Below are 24,838 nucleotides of genomic sequence, written 5' to 3' on the forward strand. Positions count from 1 at the left end.
ATCACATGGACAGAGCAGCCTGGCAGGGCTATATTCTATGGGATCACAGGAGTTTAAACAATAACACGTGACTGTTAGGAGAAAGGATTCCATTAAATGTAACATTTTCCTAACTTTTGTTATTAGCTAATTTTTAATAATTTGCTATTACAAATAATGTTATTATGAACAATCAGTAGTATTCAATGCTGAAAGTCAACCTTTCATAATTGAAAGAATCGAAAGTCAACCTGAAAGTCAACCAAAAAAAGCACACTGCTAAGTTGCTTCAGTCGTGTCCAACCCTATGGACCATAGCCCGCCAAACTCCTCTGTCCATGGGATTCTCTAGGCAAGAATACTGGAGTGGCATTTCCCTCTCCAGGGGGCAAAAAAAACCCATAAACAATAGCAAAGCATTTAGCTCCCTAAATACAGCCAACAAGGTCTAGGATTCACTTTGTTTTGTTTTTCCTTATTATAATAATTATAATAAATAAATAACATGGAGGTAAACGTCATACTTGCTAAAAGAATTGCAAGTGATTACTTCTGGGAAATATTCGGGGAAGGAACGGGACAAGAGTATGACCACTATTTTTTTATTATAATCTATGGCAAAATAGGAAAAAGAAAAATAAAAACACAAACAAAAAGTTGCCTCTACAATATCCATTCTTATTTTCTTCCTTCCTTATTAATAGAATCATGTGAAAGTGAAAGTTGCTCAGTCATGTCAGACTCTTTGGGACCCCATGGACTTAGTCCATGGAGTTCTTCAGTCCAGAATACTGGAGTGGGTAGCCTTTCCCTTCTCCAGGGGATCTTCCCAACCCAGGGATCAAACCCAGGTCTCCCACACTGCAGGCGGATACTTTACCAGCTGATCCACAAGGGAATGACAGACACGTGTTTATCTGGGAGAAAAACACAAAAATATATCCTAACGTTCTTTTCAGATGAGACTAGCTAACAAGATGGAAATTAAAGCTACTGAGTAGAATTTACAGCAAGATGTTTTTGGCATACCCCAGAGACACCCCATTCCTGCTACATGGACCTGAGATTTGATGTTTGCAACTTCAGCAACTATTTTGATCATGAGGCAAACTTGAGATAGAAGATAAAGATGACTAATAAGAAAGAACAAATGATGATAAAGCTACCATATCATTCCTACTGACCATTCAAGACTTTTTCATATGAGAAATAAATATGTACTCGTTTAAACTATTTAAGTCAAGTCTCTTCTAGCAGCAAAATGCAGTTCCTCATATTTAAGTCTTATATGTACTTATTAATAAACAAAGCACATACAAAAACATAAAACTAAATCAAAAAATAATTCCAGGCATAGTAAAAATGTATTGTTATACTCTAAGTAACTGCTCAAGAAACTATATTATGTGAAGTTTATACCAAGACTCAGAGATAAGGGTTGTATTTTCCTAAAACAATTAAATTTTAATTTAGAGAGGCATGAGCATGTATTTTGTAAACTATGGAGTGAACTTTCTCTCTGTTAGACTGTTTATCTGTTTAAAGTGCCTGCTACACGCTGTGCCGTGCTCAGTCGCTCAGGCATGTGGGGCTCTTTGCGACCAGTGGACTGCAGCCCGCCAGGCTCCTCTGTCCATGGGTTCTCCAGACAAGAATATTGGAGTGAGTGGCCATGCCCTCCTCCAAGGGATCTTCCCACCCCAGGGATCGAACCCAGGCCTCCCGCACTGCAGGCAGATTCTTTACCATCTGAGCCACCAGGAAGCCCAAGAATACTGGAGTGGGCAGCCTATCCCTTCTCCAAGGGAACTTTCCAACCCAGGAATCAAACCGGGGTCTCCTGCATTGCAGGCAGATTCTTTACCAGCTGAGCTACCAGGGAAGCCCTTCTTGCGACCCAGGATGCACATTAGCTGCTTAAAATTCTTTGATGAGATGAGTAAATACTTTCTTTCAAAACAGAGTATCCACTAAAAGTTCCAAAGTAAGGTTATAGCAGGAGGGTTTCTCAACTTTGGCACCAGATAGTTCTATCGATAATTCTATTGACCACTATGAACCAGATAATTCTTTGCTGTTAGGGCTGCCCAGCACACTGCAGAATGCTCAAAATCTCTGGCCTCTGCGCACTAGATGCCAGTAGCAAGCCCCCAAGTAAGACAATCACAAATATCTCCAGACGTTGCCCGATGTCTGCTACAAGAAATAAAATCTGAAAAACAATATAGTTATTTTTGCAAATCAATTAGTGTTTCATTAGGAACATTTGGGTTTTCTAGTTAATTAACAATTTAGAATTGTAACATTTCTAAATTCTCTCTCAAGTTTACTGCAGGATACAAACTTTAAGTGACCTACAGATTAGATTATCTCTAATGTTCCTCTTAAACCTTCAGAGGATTTCACATGTGAGAAATATTAATAGCCTGTATCTATTTAAGCCTATCTATGTGCTAGGTATAATACTGAGAACCTCATGTTCATTCTCTCATTTTATACTTATGACACCCTCATGGGATGACTATTTAACCCCACTATAATAAGAAATGGTTTTAAAGTCTATTTTAATAAACATATCGAAGTGCTTTCAGAAATACTTATATATCATTCACTATATCCATTCTGGCACTGAACTAAGAAGGGTATCTTTAACTAGCTTAATTTATAATTTGTGATAAAAAATTTCAATGTATCTAGCAACAAAATTAAGTTGAATTACCACAACCTTCAGGTATCAGGGAAATAAATGTTCACAGCCCCTAAGAAATCAGAGATAGTTAACTGTTACTTGGAATATTTTTTATACTGTGGCATAATGAAAGAGTACTTTTAAAATTTTCCATCCATTATTCCGAGTTCTTCAGTAAGTTTTTCATCTCTTTTGTACAACTTGACCAAGAAAAGTAAAAGTCACTTTATAATTATTTGAGGATTCATTTGTAATTTCAATCTATAGTTCATAAGAAATCGAAGGCTGGGTCCAAAAATCCCAGCTTATTCACCTGACAGACTAACTTGCTCAGGCCTCAGTTTCAACAATGTAACTTGCATAACAAGACCTATCTGAAGGCCTTAAGAGTTAGTAGGCCCTCAATAAAAACATTTCTCTTCCTTTCATCCTCAAATTAAATATCAGCTAAGGGCCAATTCTATTTAAGCATTTGTTGGGTCTGTACTAATAAAAGCCAAGGGAGGATATGATGGGGCAGTCAGTCAAACATTATTCAATGTAACTAGAAATGAACATCTTCAGTCTCCCAAATCCATCATCTCAAAAATCAGCTACAGGCTAAGGGATTATCCCCTTAGTTTAAGATTTATAATTACTAGTATTATTTCTCAAATAGAAAACTTTATCATCAAATGCATTGAGTGCATGCATAATTTTTCACTTATATTATCTACAGTCTTCTGTTTTACTTTTCCCTGTGGTAAAAGACACAGAACCATTCTTGAAAAGAAGTGTTCCTTCCTCTCCCTTCACCCACACAACTAACTGCCAAGAAATTTTGATTCATATTTCTCTCTAAAAGGAGGAAGAAAAATTGGAGCCTTTCTTCTCAACTTTACAAGGCTGTGTGTATAATTCATATACTGAGTTAACTGTCACCAACTCAAGTACGTGTTATCCATTTTATGGATTACTCACAACTAGTAATTTATTAATGAAGGCAAGTTACCCTGAGCGAATATTAGGAAACCAAATATTTAAAAAGAAACAATCTTTAGGAATTAGATTGTATAATCCACTGCTTTCCTTACTGGCAAATAAAGCATAATTATTATACTAGAATACTATTAATCAGTCGGTAAAATTCAACTTAATTCAGGTAATCTTTTATTCCATCTTAAAGTTTTAACACAAAAAAAAACACTTCACAAAGCTCACCTGCAAGGTGGAACCAGGATAGGAACCCTAAGAAGAGATCTTTTGGTAATGTAGAGTACTATAAAATATGAGATTTCAGGTAAAAGTTGGTAACATGAAAGTATGTCAGTATAACAGTCATAATTTAGCAATATAAAGGTTACTAAGCTCTTCCTATTTACTTTTATTTCCTTGGATAGTTTAGGAGGTAATGGAGTTTTATAAAATAGTCAACTTCTTTTGTTCTTAAAATAATTTACTGTCACTATTCGGACACTGTATTTCACAAGTTAAATTTATTAATTTGTTCTTGAAGTTGGTTTCAAGAAATAGAAGGAAAGTAATTAAAAGTTCTCCAAAAATGTTCTGGCCCTCAAACTAAGTTTCGCATTCTACAGCAAATAGATTTACAAAGCTAAATATAACCAAAGCCAAGATGCTCATTACTGACATAAAAAGCAAAATATAGATAAAGATAGACTTTCTGCCTGTGACTCTATTAAAAAGATCAATTGTAACATAATTTTACATAAGTTTAAAACTCCTACAGGTAAATAATCTACTGAAAACATGGTTTCTACATGTAAAACAGAAGACAAACTCTGTAAAGACACAACCTCTCAATTCTGAATGCCAATACCAAAAAAAAAAAAATTTTTTTTTAAGAAAGTTACTAAACAGCAATGCCAAAGGAAACTCACATATCCCGTATAACAAGACAATTTCCACCATCAAACAAACTTACCTATTTTGGAGAAGAGGGGGATGAAATCTCCCTGAAAATGTCAACCCCACCCTTTGTCCAAGCAATCTCTCAATGCTTGGAAAGACATAAAATCAAATTTCAGCAAACATGATGCTCATTTCTGCTTAGCTTTATTTCTTACTTGTTACCAGAATGAAATTAATGGCTAACTTTAATATGTAAAGGATCCAAACAGTTTGGATCCTTTACATATTCACTCGTTTAATTACTATCCGGATTTATGGTAAAGAAACTAAGGCACAAAGAGGTTAAGTAATCTGTTTAAGATAACACAGCTAGGAGTAGTGGAACCAAGATTTGAATCCTATACATCCAAGATAATAAACAAAGGAATGAGATGGAAAAGGATTAATTAAATTTTTTCCCAAGAGTTTGCAAAATAATAGCGCTATGAAAGAGAACAAAATGTTAAACTACAAATATATGCAGATATAAATGTATAGATTACATAAATTTTATCCCTGCACAAATATGGTACTTTAATATTTGATTATGCTTAAACGTTCTAAATACATCAAATCGTTGTGGCTGTCGACCAAGTAAGTAATTTACTGTCACTGTTTAGACACTGTTTTGTTGTCTTTTTTTTTTTTTTTACAGGCTAAATAAAATACACTATAATTTAAAGGAAGAGGGGGGGGGTGGTGATGTAACCAGAGCAATACTTTCAGGAAAGCTACTTTCTCTATTAGCAGTTTATCAGAAAAGAGCTTGTGTGTATCGGGGAAAGGAGGTAAGAAAAGGAAAGATGACAATCCCATGGCCTTAACCCCACCTCCCAAAAAAGTAACTTAATCACTGTGGGTCAGCGCCTAAGCCAACTGGAGAACTGGCCCAGCGGGATCTCGTGAGGGGATGACAGGAGACCCTAGCAGAGGGGGAGGGGTGGCGATGACAGGAGAGGGGGCGGTAGAGAGATGGCACGCCTCCCATATCCGAAAAAGGGGAGAACACGGGGGGCAAGGGGCGGAGAAGGGAAGGCAAGATACGTTGCCAGAGACTCCAAATGAGGTGACAAGAAACAGGATAGGAAACACAAGAAAGGCGGGACCCTCGGGCAGAAAGGGGTCTATCCGGGGCAGGGGAGGCATGTCAGTACAGAGCTTTCCTGCCAGCTGACCCTCCGGTCCAGCCCCTCCACCCCGGACAAACTCTCACTTTCTCCGCAACCCTAAACCTGCGCGGGTCATCCCGAACCCGCTCCCCGCCCCCCACCCTAAGCCGGATAGGTGGAGGGGGGAGTTTCATCCTCACGCTCCTCGCTGCGCCTGTGGCGCGAGCGCCGGACACAGCCCAGACTCGGGGACGAGAAGAACAGGGGAGGCAGGGAGGCCCAGGACCGGCTGACAAGTCCGGGCGGGCGGCCGACGGGCGCCTCACCTGACAGAAACGTCGGCAGTAATCCCGACTGCTGATCCCGACGCCGCCACCACCACAGCTGCCGCCGCCAGCGCCGCCTCTGTCGTCGCCCGCAGCTCTAAGCCCGGCTGGGCCTGGCGGGGACTCCACAATGGCCACGAGCTCTTCTCCGAGGCGTTCGGCCTCCTGGTCGCTCTCTTCCTCCGCCATGAGGCTCTCGCCGCCCAGCGCGTACCAACCCCTGCGCCGCCGCCGCTTTAGCTGCCTCGGCTAACCTCCTCCTCCTCCTCTAGTTCCCTCCCCCTTCTCTCCTCCCCAGCCGGACAGGGGGCTCTCGGCTGGCTCTACTTCCGGCTCCGCCCACCCACGCCCCCAGTTTTCATTGGAAAACGCTAGCCGCCAATCATGCACATATCCGCCCTTCCACCACTATTGGTCAAATTTGCCGTCTGTTTGATAGACTTGCAGTCCGTTGGTCAATGTTGCTCGGCGGTTGCTGGGGCCCGCCTACGAGCTCTGCCACTGGCGGCGCAGGAGGACGGGGCGCGGCGGGGGACACGGCGGCCGCCGCGGGGCTCGATCGGGCAACAGCGGCGGCGACGGCGGCGGTGGCGGCGGCGACTGGTCCTCCTCCCTCACCCTATTGCTCCTCCTATTCTTCCTCCTCTTTTCCTTTCCGGCCGTGTATCGTCCACTTCCCCTAGCGACGGCCCAGATCCTACGGTACCGAGGAGCTAGGGAGGCCGAGGGTGGGCCCGGCCGTTGGTGCGGGCTTTGGGCCCGGGGCCTTCCGTCCCGAGCGGGAGCCGGGGGGCGGGGCCGGGGCGCCGTTGTCGGCGGGAGGAAGAGGGAGGGGACGGGAAGCCTGACAGCGGCCGCCTCCGCCAGGCGCCTGCCGCCTCCTCCCTTGAGACTGCCGCCAACTCGGCTGTCGAGTTCCCGGGCCCACGGCCGGCAGCTGGGACTCGGCCCTGCCCAGCTAGCGGGCAGGGGCGGTGAGACGCCGGCGTGCTGGGCTCCGCGCGGGAGGAGGGAGTCTAGACGCCAGGAGCGTCGCGAGCCCCGCCTTTCCCTCCTCCCGATCCCTGGGGCTGGGGCGCGCGAGAGGCTCAGATCGGGGCGGACGACTGAGGGACTGGGCTGAGGAGAGCTGGGGTAAACGTTGGGATCCGGATTTATGGACTTAACTAGGGTGATTTTAAACACACCTGCGTGGTGGCTGTCGTGCACGTTCTTCGTTTTTTTTCATCCACCCTTCTTCCCCCTCCTCCATTTTTTCTTTCCGTTTCTTTTTCGTGTTTTTCAGTAAAGGCATGACTTCCCAGCACCTCAGGGAAAATAGGGTGCAAGCCCAGAAACTGTTTCCCCATCACCACTTGTTGAAAAACTGATTTGAAGGCATATCCGGGTTTGAACAAACGGAAAGTGCCAGGATTTAATGCGTCTTTGGTTTTGAGCTGGAGACCCTTCACTGCTAGGTATCAAGACGAAAAAACTGGAAACTCATCCGGTAAACATTTAAACTTGAAAACTTATGATGAGTTTGATTTTTATCCAGTAAATGATTTGCTTGTTTTCTTTTGCTGGCCAATTACTGCCCTTAACTTTTTAACTTCCTCGTTTAAAATATCTATACTTCTATGGAAAACACTTTTGTTCTTCGGTTCTGTAAACTCGAGCAACCTCTACTGGGTAGATACTTGCCTCTGCAGTAACACAAATATACTAGAAAACTTACAAGATTTTGTAATGAATAGGCCTTTCATATTAACACAAGTGATTGCGTGTTTTATGCTTCGGAGAATAACGAACATGTTAATTGTTTACAGTTTGAAATCCAAAGATAGAAGACTTTAAACATAGAATGATTTAATCATTACTAGGCACAAATATGTAATGTTTTTCATAAAGAGCTTGGAACCATTCATTATAATTGGGACTGACTTGGTATAACATTCTACAACACATACCATAAAGTACAAATATGTGTAATGGTAATTCACTGTTAAGTACGCAAGAATTGTCTTCTGCAATTGAAACCTATAGCCTGAATAATATTTGACACATGAGAGCCTTGGGTTAACAGATTTTTATTGGGAAAAAAAAGAACAGAATTAAACCTATTAAAGCCTAAACCCTCCAAGAATACTGTGAAATGTTGAGTTCTCTGAGGTTATGGCCACAGGTGGCTAATACATAAATTTTTTTGAGAGAGATTTCATGTTAACCAGTTGTGAATTCTGTAGCATAGATTAATGGAATACTCCAATGTTTTTGATTATGCTTATAAAGCATAGTTCTTCAGAACACACCTGGGAATTTTTCTCTAGTGTATTTAAATGGAACAGAATTCCATCCTGAAATCTATCAAATTCACTTCAGTTTCTTTTATCTGGACTAATGTAAAAGTTTAATCCAACAAATGGTTATCATTTACAACCTTTGTTATCTCAAGTTTTCAGTGCCCGTAACCTTATGATTTTGGCAATGATCAGAAAAATCTGTTGTTGGGATAAATTGAGAAATTATTGTTTCTGAGTTAAATATTTGTGAAAAGAATCACTTATCCCATATCAAATAAATTGTGATTGAGCATCCATCATGTACTAGATACTGTATTAAGTTCTTAGTTTTGGTCTAACTTAATAGTTAATAAATAAATATTCGCAAATATAAACATTACTCTTCAGTGTAAACAAAAGTGTTAGAAAAGCTACTTTGCATAGCTTGACTATCGTCACCTTTTGGAACGGTGTCTTAGTAGAGGTGTATATACATTAAATAAAAATGACTAATTTGAGCTCTATATTTTGACTAAAATTTAATGTGATTGTTGCTGCTTTTAATCACATTTGGCCTGTGTCCTTTCTTGACTTTTACTCTCTTTATTCTCAGAACAACTTTAGAAGTTATATTCATCTCCATGTAGAATTATACCAGCTTAATGGCTCACCTGTTTGAATAAATTTTGTACATAATTCCTTGAAGTTGTTTTCCTAAAATCTGTCGTCCCAGAATTGTGACAGGAACAAAGTTCTTTTAAAATTGAACATACATCTAAATTAGATGAGATTCATACAATTGATACTATTAATGTAGACCTGTAGTTAGATTTTTCTAAAGGACAGTGACATCTATGATAGTTGGAGTTCTTTTTTAATTGTTTGACTTTAATTTCTTCAAAATCAAGGAATGAACTTATTTGGTACTAGTAACTTGCTCTGGTTTTCCCTTCCCTTAACATATTTCAGGTAAGTTAAGACTTACTAGATAAGGCTATTAATAATAATTTGAATTAAATTTTCTGACGCCTTTAATCTCAAAATGTTTATACCTGCCTTTTATTTTTGCTTTCTGCATGAAGTGTTATAACACTTATCTTTGTTTCCCTTGTCTTGAAAGAACCCCATTCAAAGTCAGAATGGAACGATTTGTAGTAACAGCACCACCTGCTCGAAACCGTTCTAAGACTGCTTTGTATGTGACTCCCCTGGATCGAGTCACTGAGTTTGGAGGTGAGCTGCACGAAGATGGAGGAAAACTCTTCTGCACTTCTTGCAATGTGGTTCTGAATCATGTTCGCAAGTCTGCCATTAGTGACCACCTCAAGTCAAAGACTCATACCAAGAGGAAGGCAGAATTCGAAGAGCAGAATGTGAGAAAGAAGCAGAGGCCTCTAACTGCATCGCTTCAGTGCAACAGTACTGCGCAGACAGAGAAAGTCAGTGTTATCCAGGACTTTGTGAAAATGTGCCTGGAAGCCAATATCCCACTTGAGAAGGCTGATCACCCAGCAGTCCGTGCTTTCCTGTCTCGCCATGTGAAGAATGGAGGCTCCATACCCAAGTCAGACCAGCTGAGGAGAGCATACCTGCCTGACGGATACGAGAATGAGAATCAGCTCCTTAACTCACAAGATTGTTGACAAGGAGGTTACCACCATTGTGATCAAGATAAATAATGTGGAGTATTAAAAGTTATGTGTTGATTGTGTGGTTCATTTTTATATTTATTTCATTTTAAATCATGTGATGCAGAATAGTTTTGCAATGTATATACAGTTGCAGGCAAAAAATTTAAAAAAAAAACAAAAAAAAAACTCACTGCAAAATGTATTGTTAATTTTAGTCACCAATGGTGTAAAGCAAAACTTAGGGTTTAGAGTGTGCTAGGATACCTGAAACCTGATGGTTATCTTTAAAATTGATGGTTTTTCTCCTGAAATGTTTGTGCATGGAAGATCTGCCCTGCTTTTTTACCCTGTTGCCATGTATAATTATTCCTTGTGAGATTACTTAATTACTTGGATTGACGACTAGCCTAGGAAATTGAAGCTGCTGCCAGGCAATACCACTCACAGTAACTTAAATTATTTCCCTGATTAGAGGATCCTCAAAAAAGAAGGGAGGGTGGGAAACTATTCTTATATCTTCAGATTCCTAGCAGAGAAAGACTGTTTATTGCAGACTATGCTTTACTTGTAAATGATGTAGTTACTTTAACTATCCTTCAGTTCCTCACTGTCTTTTCCCCCCCTTTTTTTTTTTTTTTTTTAAGGCTTCTTTGTTTAGTAGCAGCTTCAAGTGACCAAAAGACTGAAATCTTCATGTCAGTGCCAAAAGCCACCGGGAATTTTGCAGTGATACGATTTTAGTCTCTTAACTATAAACAGACTTTTGAACCATAGCTTTTATTTCAAGTGTCATCCTGAATTTGCAAACTTCTTTTTTTATGTCATGGTATTAAAAGACTTCAAGATTGGCATTTTAATTTAAACAAGTAGACATTTTATGATTGAGTTTCCTGTTTTTACAGAGAATTAGCAATTACTTTTTGACTGACAAATCAGATAATAAGGAGATTACTTTTTATGCATTAATTTTCCATATGATTTTATAGAAGTTTATTTAGATAAATAGACTAGAAATAAGTTTACTTACTTTCACTTTTACGTGCTTTGCCTCTGGTGGTACAAGGTTTGTAAACATAGATGATAAACCATTGTCTAGAAATACTGGCAAGGTTTTTTTGTAGTGGCGATCTGGCAGTATCCTGCATAACTGTTTGGGTGAGGAAATAAATCAGTTCTGTTAAAGGTCAACCATGTTCAGGAAATGAGCTCTATCTGAACTTCACTGTCCTGTAAGGTTAATTAAAGTAGCTTAGCCCAGTTGTCTTTGTTGGATACCCTAAATATATTTTTTAAAAATTGAACAGCTGAAAACTTGGACTAGAGCTTTAAAAAAAAAAGTCTTAAATTCTTTGAAAACATTCAAGTTAAAAGTGTTTATAAAATATATTTCTATTACAAGCACTGATAATTGATGCCCTATGTGATGTAGAGGGAGTTATCCTTGAGATCATTTTACCACAAATCTTCATTTAAAAAAAGCCAAAGTGAGTAAGAAAAAGATTTATGTTTTTCAGAAACAGCTTTCTATATCTTTTTTGGTAGATTTAAGTTCCTAGTTTGGGTTGTCAAAAGTGCCCATCTGATTTTAGATTTATGTGAGGTTTTTTGGCTGTTTTCATTTTTAAATAAGCCTGCCACCAAAAAAAAAAAAAAAATCACTTGTCAAAATTTGAGCTACCAGGTCTTCTCATGTTCAGTTACATTAAAGGAGAACAATTAATGCCCAGAATAGTGCTCTCACTGATAAAGCACATGCAAGAGGAGACCAGCAGCAAAACATAACCAAAATGTTCTTTGTTTTTACTTCTAATAAAGGATTTGCAGGCAACCATGTTTGATTTGAATTATCTAAGATGGTACAAGATCTACAAAGCTAGGAAAATAATTGGGTTTTATAGCATTCTTTTCAGAATACAAAGATAAGGTTAGATAAACAATCATTCTAATTTTTTCAAGACTCATGAATCAGACAGCTCCCTATTTAGATACTAATTTGCACTAACAGCAAACACGTAGTGGCAGAAGAGCTTTGAGTAGTCCTCAGCAGTAAACCGGATGATGTTGCACTAGAAAAACACCAATAATTCACATTTGAGTATTTAGTAGTTAAAACTAATTTGATAATCGTTTAGGTCCCATATAGCTTGATGTATTTCTCCAGGCTCCTAACTTTTCGCACATACACTATATCTAGAGGCATAATCTGTCCTCCTGTTAGGATTATATCATGCCCTTAGAAGCATTTTCCATTCTGTTAAAGAGGTTTAATATGTTTCTTTACTGATTGTGAAATTTTTCGTTCCCTGAAACTGGTTAACTTTACTTCATAGTTAAATAGATAAGGCAGAATGATTGTATTAGCCTGCTCAAACTGGTACAAATCTGTGAAACCATGGTTGGCATACGTTAGATAACGAACAGAATGTCTAAGAGGCATATGCTTCTGTGGCGTGTAGTGGACATGTGTACAGATGCTTTCAACCTTAACTATAGTGTTAGTGTGATGCTATACTATTGGAAAGAAATAGCACATTATTTTCTACTTTATAAGTTGTATGCATAAACAAGATTTGTTATGTTTCATTTATAAACTGCCTTCAACACATGCTTACCTGTTAAAAAATAGCGTTTTCTCAAAGTATGGTAGTATGTCTTCCAGAATTTCACTATATGCTTACAGTAAATAGTTCCTAACTTGTTGAAATGTTAAATTCCTTGTTGGTTTCTTTTGATTCTCCGGGGCATATAGCAAGCCTGAAAGACATTATAATCATTTCTTACAGGGTGAAAATTTAGAAAGGTTGTGTACTGGAGCCTAAATAGTTATTTTATTCATTATCATCTTTGAGTAAGACTTCTTTTATTTTAAACAAATGCTACTTCCAGTTAAGGCATTTGGCCCTATGAATTTTCAGGGACCAAAATACTTTAAAGTTCTGCATCTTAAAATTGTAACCAATTAAGTATCGGCTTGGGATTGTTCAGAAGTATTCATTGCTTAAAAACTATTGTAAGTGACAGTTGGCAAGATCTTGAAGCAGAAAGTTCCACATTCAGATCTTTTGCCTGAAAGAATCTGTACGTAAATATTAATAGAAAATACATTTTAAAAAAATGTAAGGTGGCCCAAAACAAAAGCCACAATTTGTCATTTGGTGCTTAGTCTTTGTAAGGGCTCTCTGTGGTTTGACTTGCCCCAGCTGCCTTTAAATGAGTACAGATCACTTTCAAACATGTTTATTAAATAGAAAATTCATTCTATAATTTAATTGAAAATCTTAGCCTAAAATAAGTTGTTTTGGCTTCTAGTCAGCCCTGATTAAAATGTGAATAGTGAAGTGACTATCCTAAGCCTGGTTTATCTCAATCCATACTACCATAGACTTTTGAGGTAAATACAGTTCTTACGTAGTGGTATTCTACTTGTATCCAGAATACTGTATTCATTAAAATTTTACTATGTTCATTTATGTATTCCCTTGCTTATTTTTTTGCTCATGCATGTATACTTAGTATAAATTGTTGCTTTTAAAGTTTTGTCTCTGTGACTTTTAGAAATAAATTTCAAAAATTGTTTCAGAATTTTTTGAAAGCATGTTTTGTTTTGTGGGTTAATAGCATATATTTTGTAATTCCAACAGATAATAAAATTTTGAGTATAGATTTATTTTCCTACTAATTACATCTCTTTGAAAGATTATCAGTCCTTACCCCCAGTATCAAAACATATATTCTGTCAAATCAAATCTACATCATAGCTACAGATAACCCCTTTCCCCTAAAATTATATAGGTAATATTTAAATAAACTTAATCAGTACTTTTAATTGGAAACATACTCTTAATTTTCTACCTTTAGAAATACTAATTATGGAAGACAAGGGCCTAGTTTGCATCTCATAAGTTTTAGTGGGATTTTGAAAGATTTGCTATATCCTTGTTCATCATTGGAGGAAAATGTATAGAAGAGGAAAGTGTCTTTTATTAGTTTTGCATAGTTTTGAGGGCGAATAGCCCTTCTATTTACTGCTGTTTGTAAAATATTGATGAATTTATATTTTTGGTGATTCCCTGGTGGCTCAGTTGGTAAAGTCTGCCTGCAGTGCGGGAGACCTGGGTTCCATCCCTGGGTCGGGAAGATCACCTGGAGAAGGAAATGGCAATTCACTCTAGCATTCTTGCCTGGAAAATCCCATGGGTGGAGGAGCCTAACAGGCTATAGTCCATGGGGTTGCAAAGAGTTGGACACGACTGAGCGACTTCGACTTTTCAGTGAATTTATAAAGTAATTGACTTTTTTTTTCTGAAGTCCAACTGGTAGGTAGGGCCTTAAGAAATCTGTCAATACTCTTGTTTCCAGTTTAGTATCTCCAAACCCTCAGAGACTTATCATTTTTCCTAAAAAATCTCATCATAACCTTTATTAAATGTAAACCAATTGAATGTATGCTTTTGAGTTTCATAACAGTTCCCTTTTTTTCTGTGTAAATTGAGTTGTATTATGCACCTATAGTATGGTATCTCATGATGCAAAAATATTCCTGGGATAAGACTAGCTAACCTAGCCCAGTGAAGACTAAAACTAGCAAGTAGAATAGGACTTGTGATGTATTTTATATGTATGGCATGACTTCCATCATGTTACTTGATTTCACTTGTTTTATATGCATACTACTTAGGATGAATGCTTGGCGTGCTCTTGTTTAAATGTTGGAATCATAATTTAAAAGTTCATGGCCTCAAGTTCTTGGTTAAACATGAGTAATATGCAGTCAACTAGTATTTAGTTCTTATCGTGTGCTTGAAGCTACTCTAGCCACTGAGGATACAGGAGAGAAAATAAAGATTTGTTACCACAACACAGCAATGGGGGCAGGAGAATAGGAGAGCACATGTCTTTTCTAGCCAACTTCTTTAAACCAGTTCCTTGCAAGACTAGTAAATTACCAACGAAACACTCATCACTGGTTTTATCTTCATTCTCCCAGTCTTATTTTGTACAGAAGCAATAAAAATTGAAAATTTGCAAATTGTCTGCATCTCCTTTGAAAATCTGGCAGTGTGTTTTATCCATAAAATATCAACTTCTATATTAAAATCTGTTAAAAAATGAAAGTGTGAGTCACTCAGTCATGTCTAATTCTCTGTGACCCCATTGACTTAGCCCACCAGGCTCCTCAGTCCATGGAATTCTCCAGGCCAGAATACACTAGAGTCGGTTGCCATTCCCTTCTCCAGGGGATATTCCCAACTCCGGGATCAAGCTAGGGTCTCCTGCATTGCAGGTAGATTCTTTACCATCTGAACCACCAAGGAAGCCCTATTAAACAATGGGACTGACCAATATAAATGCCTGTTAATATAAGAACCTGTCACACATTTTACTGCAATGCCCATGATAAATCAAGAGTGTCACTGAATACTGGATATCAAGATAGTCACTGGTGTACTTCACCGATTAGACACTAACTAATGATAATTATGATCCAACCTCCTGGGTTGATATGTAAATCAGATGACAGATTTCACAATCTTGTCTGTTAAAGCATACAAGGAATTAGTATGTAATGGAACATGGTGACTTTTTTATTTTTTTCTTACTGTGCTCATTTAGTACCTATTCAGTAGTAATAATAATTTTATGCATTCCTTTTAATCTAATAAATTCCACTTTTATGAATATATCAGAAACAAAATAGCCAATGTATAAACAGATATGTAAAAAGTTCATTTTAATATTGTAATCATAAAAAATCTGCAAGTGTTATGAATGTCCAGCAGTACTGGATGCTGCTGTTGCTAAGTCGCTTCAGTCATGCCCAACTCTGTGCGACCCCACAGACAGCAGCCCACCAGGCTCCCCCATCCCTGGGATTCTCCAGGCAAGAACACTGGGGGGGGGGGGGTTGCCACTGGGATGGTCCAAAACTTATGACAGCCATATCATGACATTATTCAAGTGATCCAAAAGAACAGATTAAAAGAGACACAGTGTTAAATTTAAATATATATATATACACACACACACACACACAAACACACACACACACACACACACACACACATATATAAATACAAATGTATTTTGGAGAAAAAACAATGTTAAGCAAAGCACAATATGTTTTTATGTGGTAAAAAAAAAACATACACCAAATGATTCAGATTAAGATTACTAACAAGTGGTGGTATGGAATGGGGCTGGGGGCAATATCTACCTTGTTTTACACACTCTTGTATGTTGACTTAAAATAAGCACATGTTATCTGTGTCACACACACAGAATATACAGTAGACTTCACTGAAGCATGCTACATAACAGTTTAATCCAAACTGTAAAGAGCAGCAATGTCACATAATTCGCTCTTTATTAATGAGATTACTAAAAAATTTTAATAGATTAACAAATATTTTTAACCATCTTTTTTGAATTCTTTAAAATTTACCTTCATAAAATTTAGTTGCATATTTACAAAGTGAAGTCATTTTCTTTTCCCCAAGTTATTCATTACTAAGTATGTAATGGAGAGTCAGTTTCGAAACTATGACTTTGGTATCCCTGTGTTCTATAAATAGCCTAAATTTTCTAGCTTTTTACAGCAGTTATAAGGACTACTCCACAATGTTTCAATAATAACTGGCAAACAAAAATCTAATATTAAACTGCTAAAACCCTGTGAAGTGAAGTGAAGTGAAGTCGCTCAGCCGTGTCCGACTCTTGGCGACCCCGTGGACTGTAGCCTACCGGGCTCCTCTGTCCATGGGGTTCTCCAGGCAACAGTACTGGAGTGGGTTGCCATTTCCTTCTCCAGGAGATCTTCCCAACCCAGGGATCAAACCCGGGTCTCCCGCATTGCAGGCAGATGCTTTATCCTCTGAGCCACCAGGGAAGCAACCCCGTAGGTATTTTCTAATCTGTCGGGTAATGATAATAAGATGAATGTCATAAAATATCATCAGGTAGTTTCTCTATGTAACACCTTAATATCCTATTTCAGAAAACCAGCACTAGATCAGGACTGGAACTCCATATCTGATAATCATTTGTAATTTACTTCTGTTCCTCTCCATGAAGGTTGCTATTGTGGAATGTACATTTTTCTCAATACTCTTTTTCTACCAGGGGGTAAGCTTACATCTCCTTGCTTACTACCACAACACAACAGTAGTTTCCTTACTGTTGGGTTTGCCACTATATTTGTTCTCATTTTTCCATATTCATGGAACAAACATTGTGGCCAACCCAATACTTAGTATAATAGTAACACAAAACAAATAAGGTGCAGTCTTTCCTTGTTACCAGCAGCCATCAGTCCCTAAATTTTCTTTCCCATCTGATTTCCTTTTTCTCCTCTAACGCTTTTTCATCTTCTTCTCTTGTGGATTTTTATGCTATTTTAAGAATAGCACAACAATTCTTTGACTAACAGAGAATATTATCAACTCACTGTGAGTTCACAAGAGCTGTAAGTAGGAAATTCATGTCTAGATACCATGTAGTCATTAACCCACATTTTTAGATGTACCTGCAGTGTGAAGTCAAGTGGGCCTTAAGAAGCACTACTGAAAAGTCACTCAAGGTGACAGAATTCCAGCTGAGCTATTTAAAATCCTAAAAGATGAGGCAGTGAGAGTACTGCACTCATATGTCAGCAAGTTTGGAAAACTCAGCAGCAGCCACAGGACTGGTCAAAGTCAGTTTTCATTTTAATCCCAAAGAAGGGCAGTGCCAAAGAATGTTCAAACTACTGTACAATTGTCCTTGTTTCACACACTAGCAAGGTAATGCTCAAAATCCTTCAAGCTAGGCATCAGCAGAATGTGAACTGAGAGATTCCAAATGTACAAACTGGATTTGGAAAAGGCAGAGGAACCAGAGAAAAAATTGCCAACATCTGCTAGATCATAAAGAAACCTAGGGAATTGCAGAAAAAAGCTATTTATAGTTCATTGACTATACTAAAGCCTTTATGTGGATCACAACAAACTGTGGAAAATTCTTTAAGAGATGGGAATACCAGACCACCTGACCTGCCTCCTGAGAAATCTCTGTGCAGGTCAAGAAGCAACAGCTATAAAGGGACATGGAAAAACAGACTGGTTCCAAATTAGAAAAGCAGTACATCAAGGCTGTATATTGTCACCCTGCTTATTTAACTTATATACAGAGTACAACATGTGAAATGATGGGCTGGATGAAGCACAAGCCGGAATCAAGACTGCTGGGAGAAATATCAATAACCCCAGATATGCAGATGACACTGCCCTTATGGCAGAAAGTGAAGAACTAAAGAGCCTCTTGATGAAAGTGAAAGAGGAGAGTGAAAAACCTGGCTTAACACTCAACATTCAAAAAACGAAGATCATGGGATCCAATCCCATCACTTCGTGGCAAAAAGGTGGGGAAACAATGGAAACAGTGAGAGGTTTGATATTTTGGGGCTCCAATGTCACTGCAGATGCTGTTTGCAGTCATGAAATTAAAAGACACTTGTTCCTTGAAAGAAAAGCTATAACCAACCTACACAGAATATTAAAAAGCAGAGACATTACTTTGCCAACAAAGGTCTGTCTAATCAAAGCTATGGTTTTTCCAGTAGGAATGTATGGATGTGAGAGGTGGACTATAAAGAAAGCTGAGCACCAAAGAATTGATGGTTTTAAACTATGGTGTTGGAGAAGACTCTTGAAAGTCTCTTGGCCTGCAAGGAGATCCAGTCCAAACTAAAGGAGATCAGTCCTGAATATTCATTTGAAGCTGAAACTCCAAAACTTTGGCAACCTGATGCAAAGAACTGACTCCTTGGAAAAGACCCTGATGCTGGGAAAGATTGAAGGCAGGAGGAGATGGGGACAACAGAGGATGAGATGGTTGGATGGCATCATCGACTCGATGGGCATGGTTTGAGCAAGCTCCAGGAGCTAGTGATGGACAGGGAGGCCTGGTGTGCTGCAGTGACTCTTAGCAGAGTCACAGAGAGTCAGACATGACTTAGTCATTGAACAACAACAAGGAGAGTGAAAAAACATTCAAAAAACAAAAGATCATGGCATCTGGTCCCATCACTTCATGGCAAATAGAAGGGGGAAAAGTGGAAGTAGTGACAGATTTTATTTTGTGGGGCTCCAAAATCACTGTGGATGGTGACAGCTGCCATGAAACTAAGACACTTGCTTCTTGGAAGGAAAGTTATGACAAATCTAGACGGCATATTAAAAAACAGTGACATCACTTTGCCAACAAAGGTTCGTATAATCAATGTTATGGTAGTCACGTACAGATGTGAGAGTTGGACCATAAAGAAGCACTGAAGAATTGACGCTTTCGAGTTGTGGTGCTAGAGAAGACTCTTGAAAGTCACTTGGACTGCAAAGAGATTAAACTAGTCAATCCTCAGTTCAGTTCAGTTCAGTCGCTCAGTTGTGTCCAACTCTTTGCGACCCCATGGACTGCAACACGCCAGGTTCCCTGTCCATCACCAATTCCTGGAGTTTACCCAAGCTCATCTGCATTGAGCCAGTGATGCCATCCAACCATCTCATCCTCTGTCATCCCCTTCTCCTCCTGCCCGCAGTCTTTCCCAGCATCAGGGTCTTTTCCAATGAGTCAACTCTTCGCAGCAGGTGGCCAAAGTACTGGAGTTTCAGCTTCAGCATCAGTCCTTCCAATGAACACCCAGGACTGATCTCCTTTAGGATGGACTGGTTGGATCTCCTTGCAGTCCAAGGGACTCTCAAGAGTCTTCTCCAACACCACAGTTCAAAAGCATCAATTCTTCAGCGCTCAGCTTTCTTTACAGTTCAACTCCCACATCCATACATGACCACTGGAAAAACCATAGCCTTGACTAGATGGACCTTTGTTGGCAAAGGTCTGCTTTTTAATATGCTGTCTAGGTTGGTCATAATTTTCCTTCCAAGAAGTAAGCACCTTTTAAGTTCATGGCTGCAGTCACCATCTGCAGTGATTTAGGAGCCCCCAAAAGTAAAGTCAGCCACTGTTTCTACTGTTTCCCCATCTATTTGCCATGAAGTGATGGGACTGGATGCCATGATCTTAGTTTTCTGAATGTTGAGCTTTAAGCCAACTTTTTCACTCTCCTCTTTCACTTTCATCAAGAGGCTCTTTAGTTTTTCTTCACTTTCTGCCATAAGTGTGGTGTCATCTGCATATCTGAGGTTATTGATATCTCTCCCGGCAATCTTGATTCCAGCTTGTGCTTCATCCAGCCCAATGTTTCTCATGATGTACTCTGCATGTAAGTTAAATAAGCAGGGTGACAATATACAGCCTTGATGTACTGCTTTTCTAATTTGGAACCAGTCTGTTGTTCCATGTCCAGTTCTAACTGTTGCTTCCTGACCTGCATACAGATTTCTCAAGAGGCAGGTCAGGTGGTCTGGTATTCCCATCTCTTGAAGAATTTTCCACAGTCTATTGTGATCCACACAGTCAAAGGCTTTGGCATGGTCAATAAAGCAGAAATAGATGCTTTTCTGGAACTCTCTTGCTTTTTTGATCCGAAAGGAAATCAATCTTGAATAGTCATTGGAAGGACTGTTGCTGAAGATCCAATACTTTGGCCACTTGATGCAAAGAGCCAAGTCTTTGGAAAAGACCCTGATGCTGGGAAAGACTAGAGGCAAAAGGCAAAGGGGATGGCAGAGGATGAGATGGTTAGATAGTATCACCAATTCAAGGGACATGAATTTGAGCAAACTCTGAGAGATAGTGGAGGACAGAGGAGCCTGGCATGCTATAGTCCCTTGGGTTGCAAAGCACTGGACACAGCTTAGCCACTGGACAATAACAATTGTATTGAATCTATAGAAAAACAGGTTCAGGTTGGCGCCAAAGGAAAGAGGGCTAGGAAAGATCTCCAAGGAAACAAATGGAATACAATTATTTTTTTTCTTTTTAATTTAATTAATTAATTAATTAATTTTACTTTACAACATCCTATTGGTTTTGCCATACATTGACTTGACTCCACCATGGGTGTACATGTGTTCCCCATCCTGAACCCCCTCCCACCTCCCTCCCCATCCCATCCGTCTGGGTCATCCCAGTGCACCAGCCCCGAGCACCCTGTATCATGCATCCAATCTGGGCTGAAATACATATTATTTTGTATTACATTCACATTATTTCTTTGATAATTTATTCTCCTTCATTTATTCCATTCTGTTTTTGACTTCAAAGACCTCTGTCTTGTTTTCTGAACATTTTCTTTTCATAGCATCCCATTTTAGGTTTATGACTGCAGAATTTTCTTTTATCTTGTGACAACTAACTTTTTAAAAGCTTTCTTCTGCTCTTGCACTGTCTTTGCTTCCTCCAGGCTCTTCTATTTTGACTGCTTAATTTTAATCTATCTCTTCCTAATTGGAAACATTATTTAAGTATATAGTGATTCATAGATGCTCACTTGTATTTGAGAACTAAATAGATGACTGGAATCCATATGTGCATAATTGGGACCTGGCAACAAGTAATCACAAACAATTTTTGAAGAACTCAGAAATCAAGTTGTTGAAAATCTCTTATCTAAGTGCTTTCAGTTTCTTTAAACTCACAGAGAGAAAGGTGACAAATATAAAAATTAATAAACAGAAACCTCAATCAGATAGAGTCTAAAGATCAGAAGGGGGAGCTCTCATGGCCTGTGATGATGATAATGATGGCAGAACCCAACAGGAAAAAGAAAGACACCTATACTTTCCTAGCAAGGACTCAGCCAATGAAAAGCCGTGAACTCTTTAAGACAACCCATCCAACTTCCTTTTCCCTTTTATAAAAGCATTCTCATTCCTTACCATGTGCACAAATTTTTGTTTTCAGTGCATTTACTTTTATAATTAAGTCCTATTCATGGATATTTCACTTTGACTTTCCAACTACAGTTGTAATAGCTTTCTTTTTAAATAAATCTTTTGAAGTATAAAAAGCAAGTGAATGTAAAACAGACCAAGGAAATAATAGCACTTGTGAGACTCAGGTACAGCAAAATCCTCAAAGGCACCGTGTAATGCTATACAAATATGACAAAACATAAAACAAGATGTGGCACAGAATGCCTAGCTGCTTACCGAACCTGCAGATAGGGAACTGCAGATCCCAGCCTACCTGCCCAGGTGATGGAGTCCTGGAGTGGAAGTCAAATTTTAATCTCTGTCATGCAATCTTCTATTCTCTTCCTCCTCTGATGACTGAACTCCAGGCTCTAGTGAAAGGACAAGTTTGGGAGTTGAACTGTGTTCCTACAGAAATAATAGCAAGAGGTAATCTTCCTGGATGACAAGGCATATTGATGTGTACTGCTTCGTCATCTAGGAAGATTTCCCTCTAGAAAGTCTTTAGGGCAGTGAACTTTATTTTACTTAATTGGTTGATAGTACAATGGAGAGACACACACAGAAACAGCCTCACTCACTCCACATGCTTGTACCTAGTATTCTACTGGCTACACTCCTTACTCTGAGGTTTTCATTACATTATGTACAGTAACTAGGTTTTTTCTTTTAGCAGCTTTTGAATAATCAACAGAATTCATCATATTACTTAAGATAATCTACTTTCTGAGGTTTTAATGAAGAATTTAATACAGGCAAGGGAATGCTGAAATTACAAATACATCTCATCTGTTCATTGTAGCAGGTGCATAGTAGGCTTGAAAGGTTTTGGAAGCACCTTCTTCAAGTTGTGGGTGTATGACCATAAATTAGTAAAATCACATAAAAAAAAATACCAAGGTTAAAGATTTTCACTACTTAAGACAGCTTTATCCAGTTAGAACCTATAACAATGAGAGAATGAATGAATTTCTTAATGTTACCTACGTATGTGTGAACTGTTCTTTTGTGTGTATGTGTTTTTAACAAATTTCTAGTCATGGGTGACGTATACTCACTATCTATTATGTTTCTTGACTTATATTTTATGATGTCACTTTCATTTATTCAACACATATTACTGGGTAGAAACTACTCAGGTGTTGTGACAGCACTCTTTGCTCTAGACCTAAGGGGACACAAGAGTAGGCTGCTATTCTCAAGAAGAAACTCTAATATGGGAGAATATGAAGAGAAAAAAAAAAAAACTGCAGTATAGTACAATAGAGCTTCCCAGGTCATGCAGTGTTAAAGAATCTGCCTGCCAATGCAGGAGATGCAAGAGATGCAGGTTCAATCCTTGGGTCTGGAAGATTCGCTGGAGTAGGAAATGGCAACCCCCTCCAGTATTCTTGCCTGAACAAGTCCATGGGCAGAGGGGCCTGGCAGACCACAGTCCATGGGTTTGCAAAGAGTGGGACACGACTGAGTACACACACACACACGCACATAGCACAAGTTCACTCTAGTCAAATAAAGGAAAATTAAAATATTAGTGAGGTAACTACTTCTGGCTGGTAAAGATGAGACTATTTTTTAATGTTAGTTATAATATGGGATGGAGAAGGCAATGGCAACCCACTCCAGTCCTCTCGCCTGGAAAATCCCATGGACAGAGGAGCCTGGTAGGCTGCAGTCCATGGGGTCGCTAAGAGTCGGACAAGACTGAGCGACTTCACTTTCCCTTTTCACTTTCCTGCATTGGAGAAGGAAATGGCAACCCACTCCAGTGTTCTTGCCTGGAGAATCCCAGGGACGGGGGAGCCTGGTGGGCTGCCGTCTATGGGGTCGCACAGAGTTGGACACGACTGAAGCGACTTAGCAGCAGCAGCAGTGTATGGGAAGAATGAATATCTCAAATTGCTGAGACAATACAAATTATAGATTCTGGATACAATTTGGGAATAAGCTATAAAAACCTTCAAATGTGCAAACCTTTTGGTTTGGTCCAGAGATTTCACTTCTTTGATTCTGTCATGAATAAAATTCATGAATGTATGCAACCATTATGCTTCTAATATATTCGCCCAGTGTTGCTATTATTAGTAAAAAAAATAAATAAATAAAATGGTTAACAATTAGTATATTTTTCTAAACCAGCCATAGGATTGAATGTTGCACAACTTTTAGAAAAATATACTGTAGAGAGGATTTAGACATGAAAATTTTTTCACATCATGTTTTTAAGTGGAAAAAAAAAAGAAATTACAATACATCCATCCTTAGGTATTTACATTTATCTCTGGGTAATAGAGTCACAGGGATTTTTATTTTCTAGTACATGCATATGTGTACTTTCTAATCTGGAAATGTCCCTAGAGCAAACAACTGACCATTAGGTAGTGGGAGCCTATCAAACCCATCACAGAGAATCTTATATATGTGCTGCTTTTATGAGTGTGAGAGGTGCCTAAGGTATGGTGGTCATATTAATGTAGAATTATACTCTGAAGGATCTGCATAAAAGGTGTCAATTATTTAAATTTATGCTCGACACTCTGAAAATTCAGGAACCACTGACACTTTTGATAATCCTTTTTTATAAATTTGGCATCGTCCCTCTTTACTCAGCTGCTACGAAGCCACACTAGCATGTATACAGTACTTAATAGCCCTGGCAAACTGGAATGGTGTGCCGATTTCTTTTTAAAGAATTTTGTCTACATTTTCAGCTTTAAAACAGCTAGATCTGATTGACAGTGAGCTCATAAAGTAGGTCCTGTGTCCTCAGTGATGAGAATAGTCTACAGGAAAAGAAATGTCAAAAAATTTTAAACTGGTTCCTGGCATTTGAGAGAGTTGTCTGTCACCTTGACCGAATGAAACTTGTCATTTCCTTGGAGTGAAATTTCTTATAATGATGGAATTTCTTAATTATAAACCTTGGTGTTATAATTTTAACTACTCAAGTGCTATTTATCATCTGTATCCTCATTAGCAGGCAGGCAGTCTGAGGAAACCCAAGTTTGCCAATAAGATGAAATCTACAGTTGATTTGCCTCTTATAGGTTCTTTAGGAGAGGTAAGTTTTCTACTAGATATCCGAGGTAGGGACTAACAAACCA

At 38.8% G+C, this 24,838-nt stretch overlaps 2 protein-coding genes across 4 annotated transcripts in view; one reads left to right on the forward strand and one right to left on the reverse strand.

Annotated features, from left to right (window-relative positions):
* The window catches only part of ZNF654 (zinc finger protein 654), a 90,260-nt gene extending 83,895 nt beyond the window's left edge, over nt 1-6,365 (reverse strand). For both annotated transcript variants that reach the window (XM_065913442.1, XM_065913443.1), the window contains exon 1: nt 5,994-6,365. In XM_065913442.1, the coding sequence (XP_065769514.1) occupies nt 5,994-6,182 (189 nt within the window). In that variant the 5' untranslated portion in view covers nt 6,183-6,365. The remainder of the gene's footprint in view (nt 1-5,993) is intronic.
* A 148-nt stretch (nt 6,366-6,513) lies between these two features.
* CGGBP1 (CGG triplet repeat binding protein 1) lies at nt 6,514-13,467 on the forward strand. Of its 2 annotated transcripts, none has more exons than XM_065913448.1 (3): nt 6,514-6,695; nt 7,279-7,482; nt 9,375-13,467. In XM_065913448.1, exon 3 carries the CDS (start codon nt 9,394-9,396, stop codon nt 9,895-9,897), a length of 504 nt encoding a protein of 167 aa, XP_065769520.1. In that variant the 5' UTR covers nt 6,514-6,695; nt 7,279-7,482; nt 9,375-9,393; the 3' UTR covers nt 9,898-13,467. The 2 variants fall into 2 exon arrangements, with proteins under 2 accessions (XP_065769520.1, XP_065769521.1); XM_065913449.1 differs by lacking the exon at nt 6,514-6,695 and adding an exon at nt 6,787-7,127.
* The last annotated feature ends 11,371 nt before the right edge of the window (nt 13,468-24,838 follow it).

This window comes from Muntiacus reevesi, chromosome 21 (assembly GCF_963930625.1).
Source record: "Muntiacus reevesi chromosome 21, mMunRee1.1, whole genome shotgun sequence".
Taxonomy (NCBI): domain Eukaryota; kingdom Metazoa; phylum Chordata; class Mammalia; order Artiodactyla; family Cervidae; genus Muntiacus; species Muntiacus reevesi.

What these genes read in the sequence shown, in the direction of transcription:
- CGGBP1 (XM_065913448.1), top strand. Translation starts at nt 9,394, where the DNA reads ATGGAACGATTTGTAGTAACAGCACCACCTGCTCGAAACCGTTCTAAG.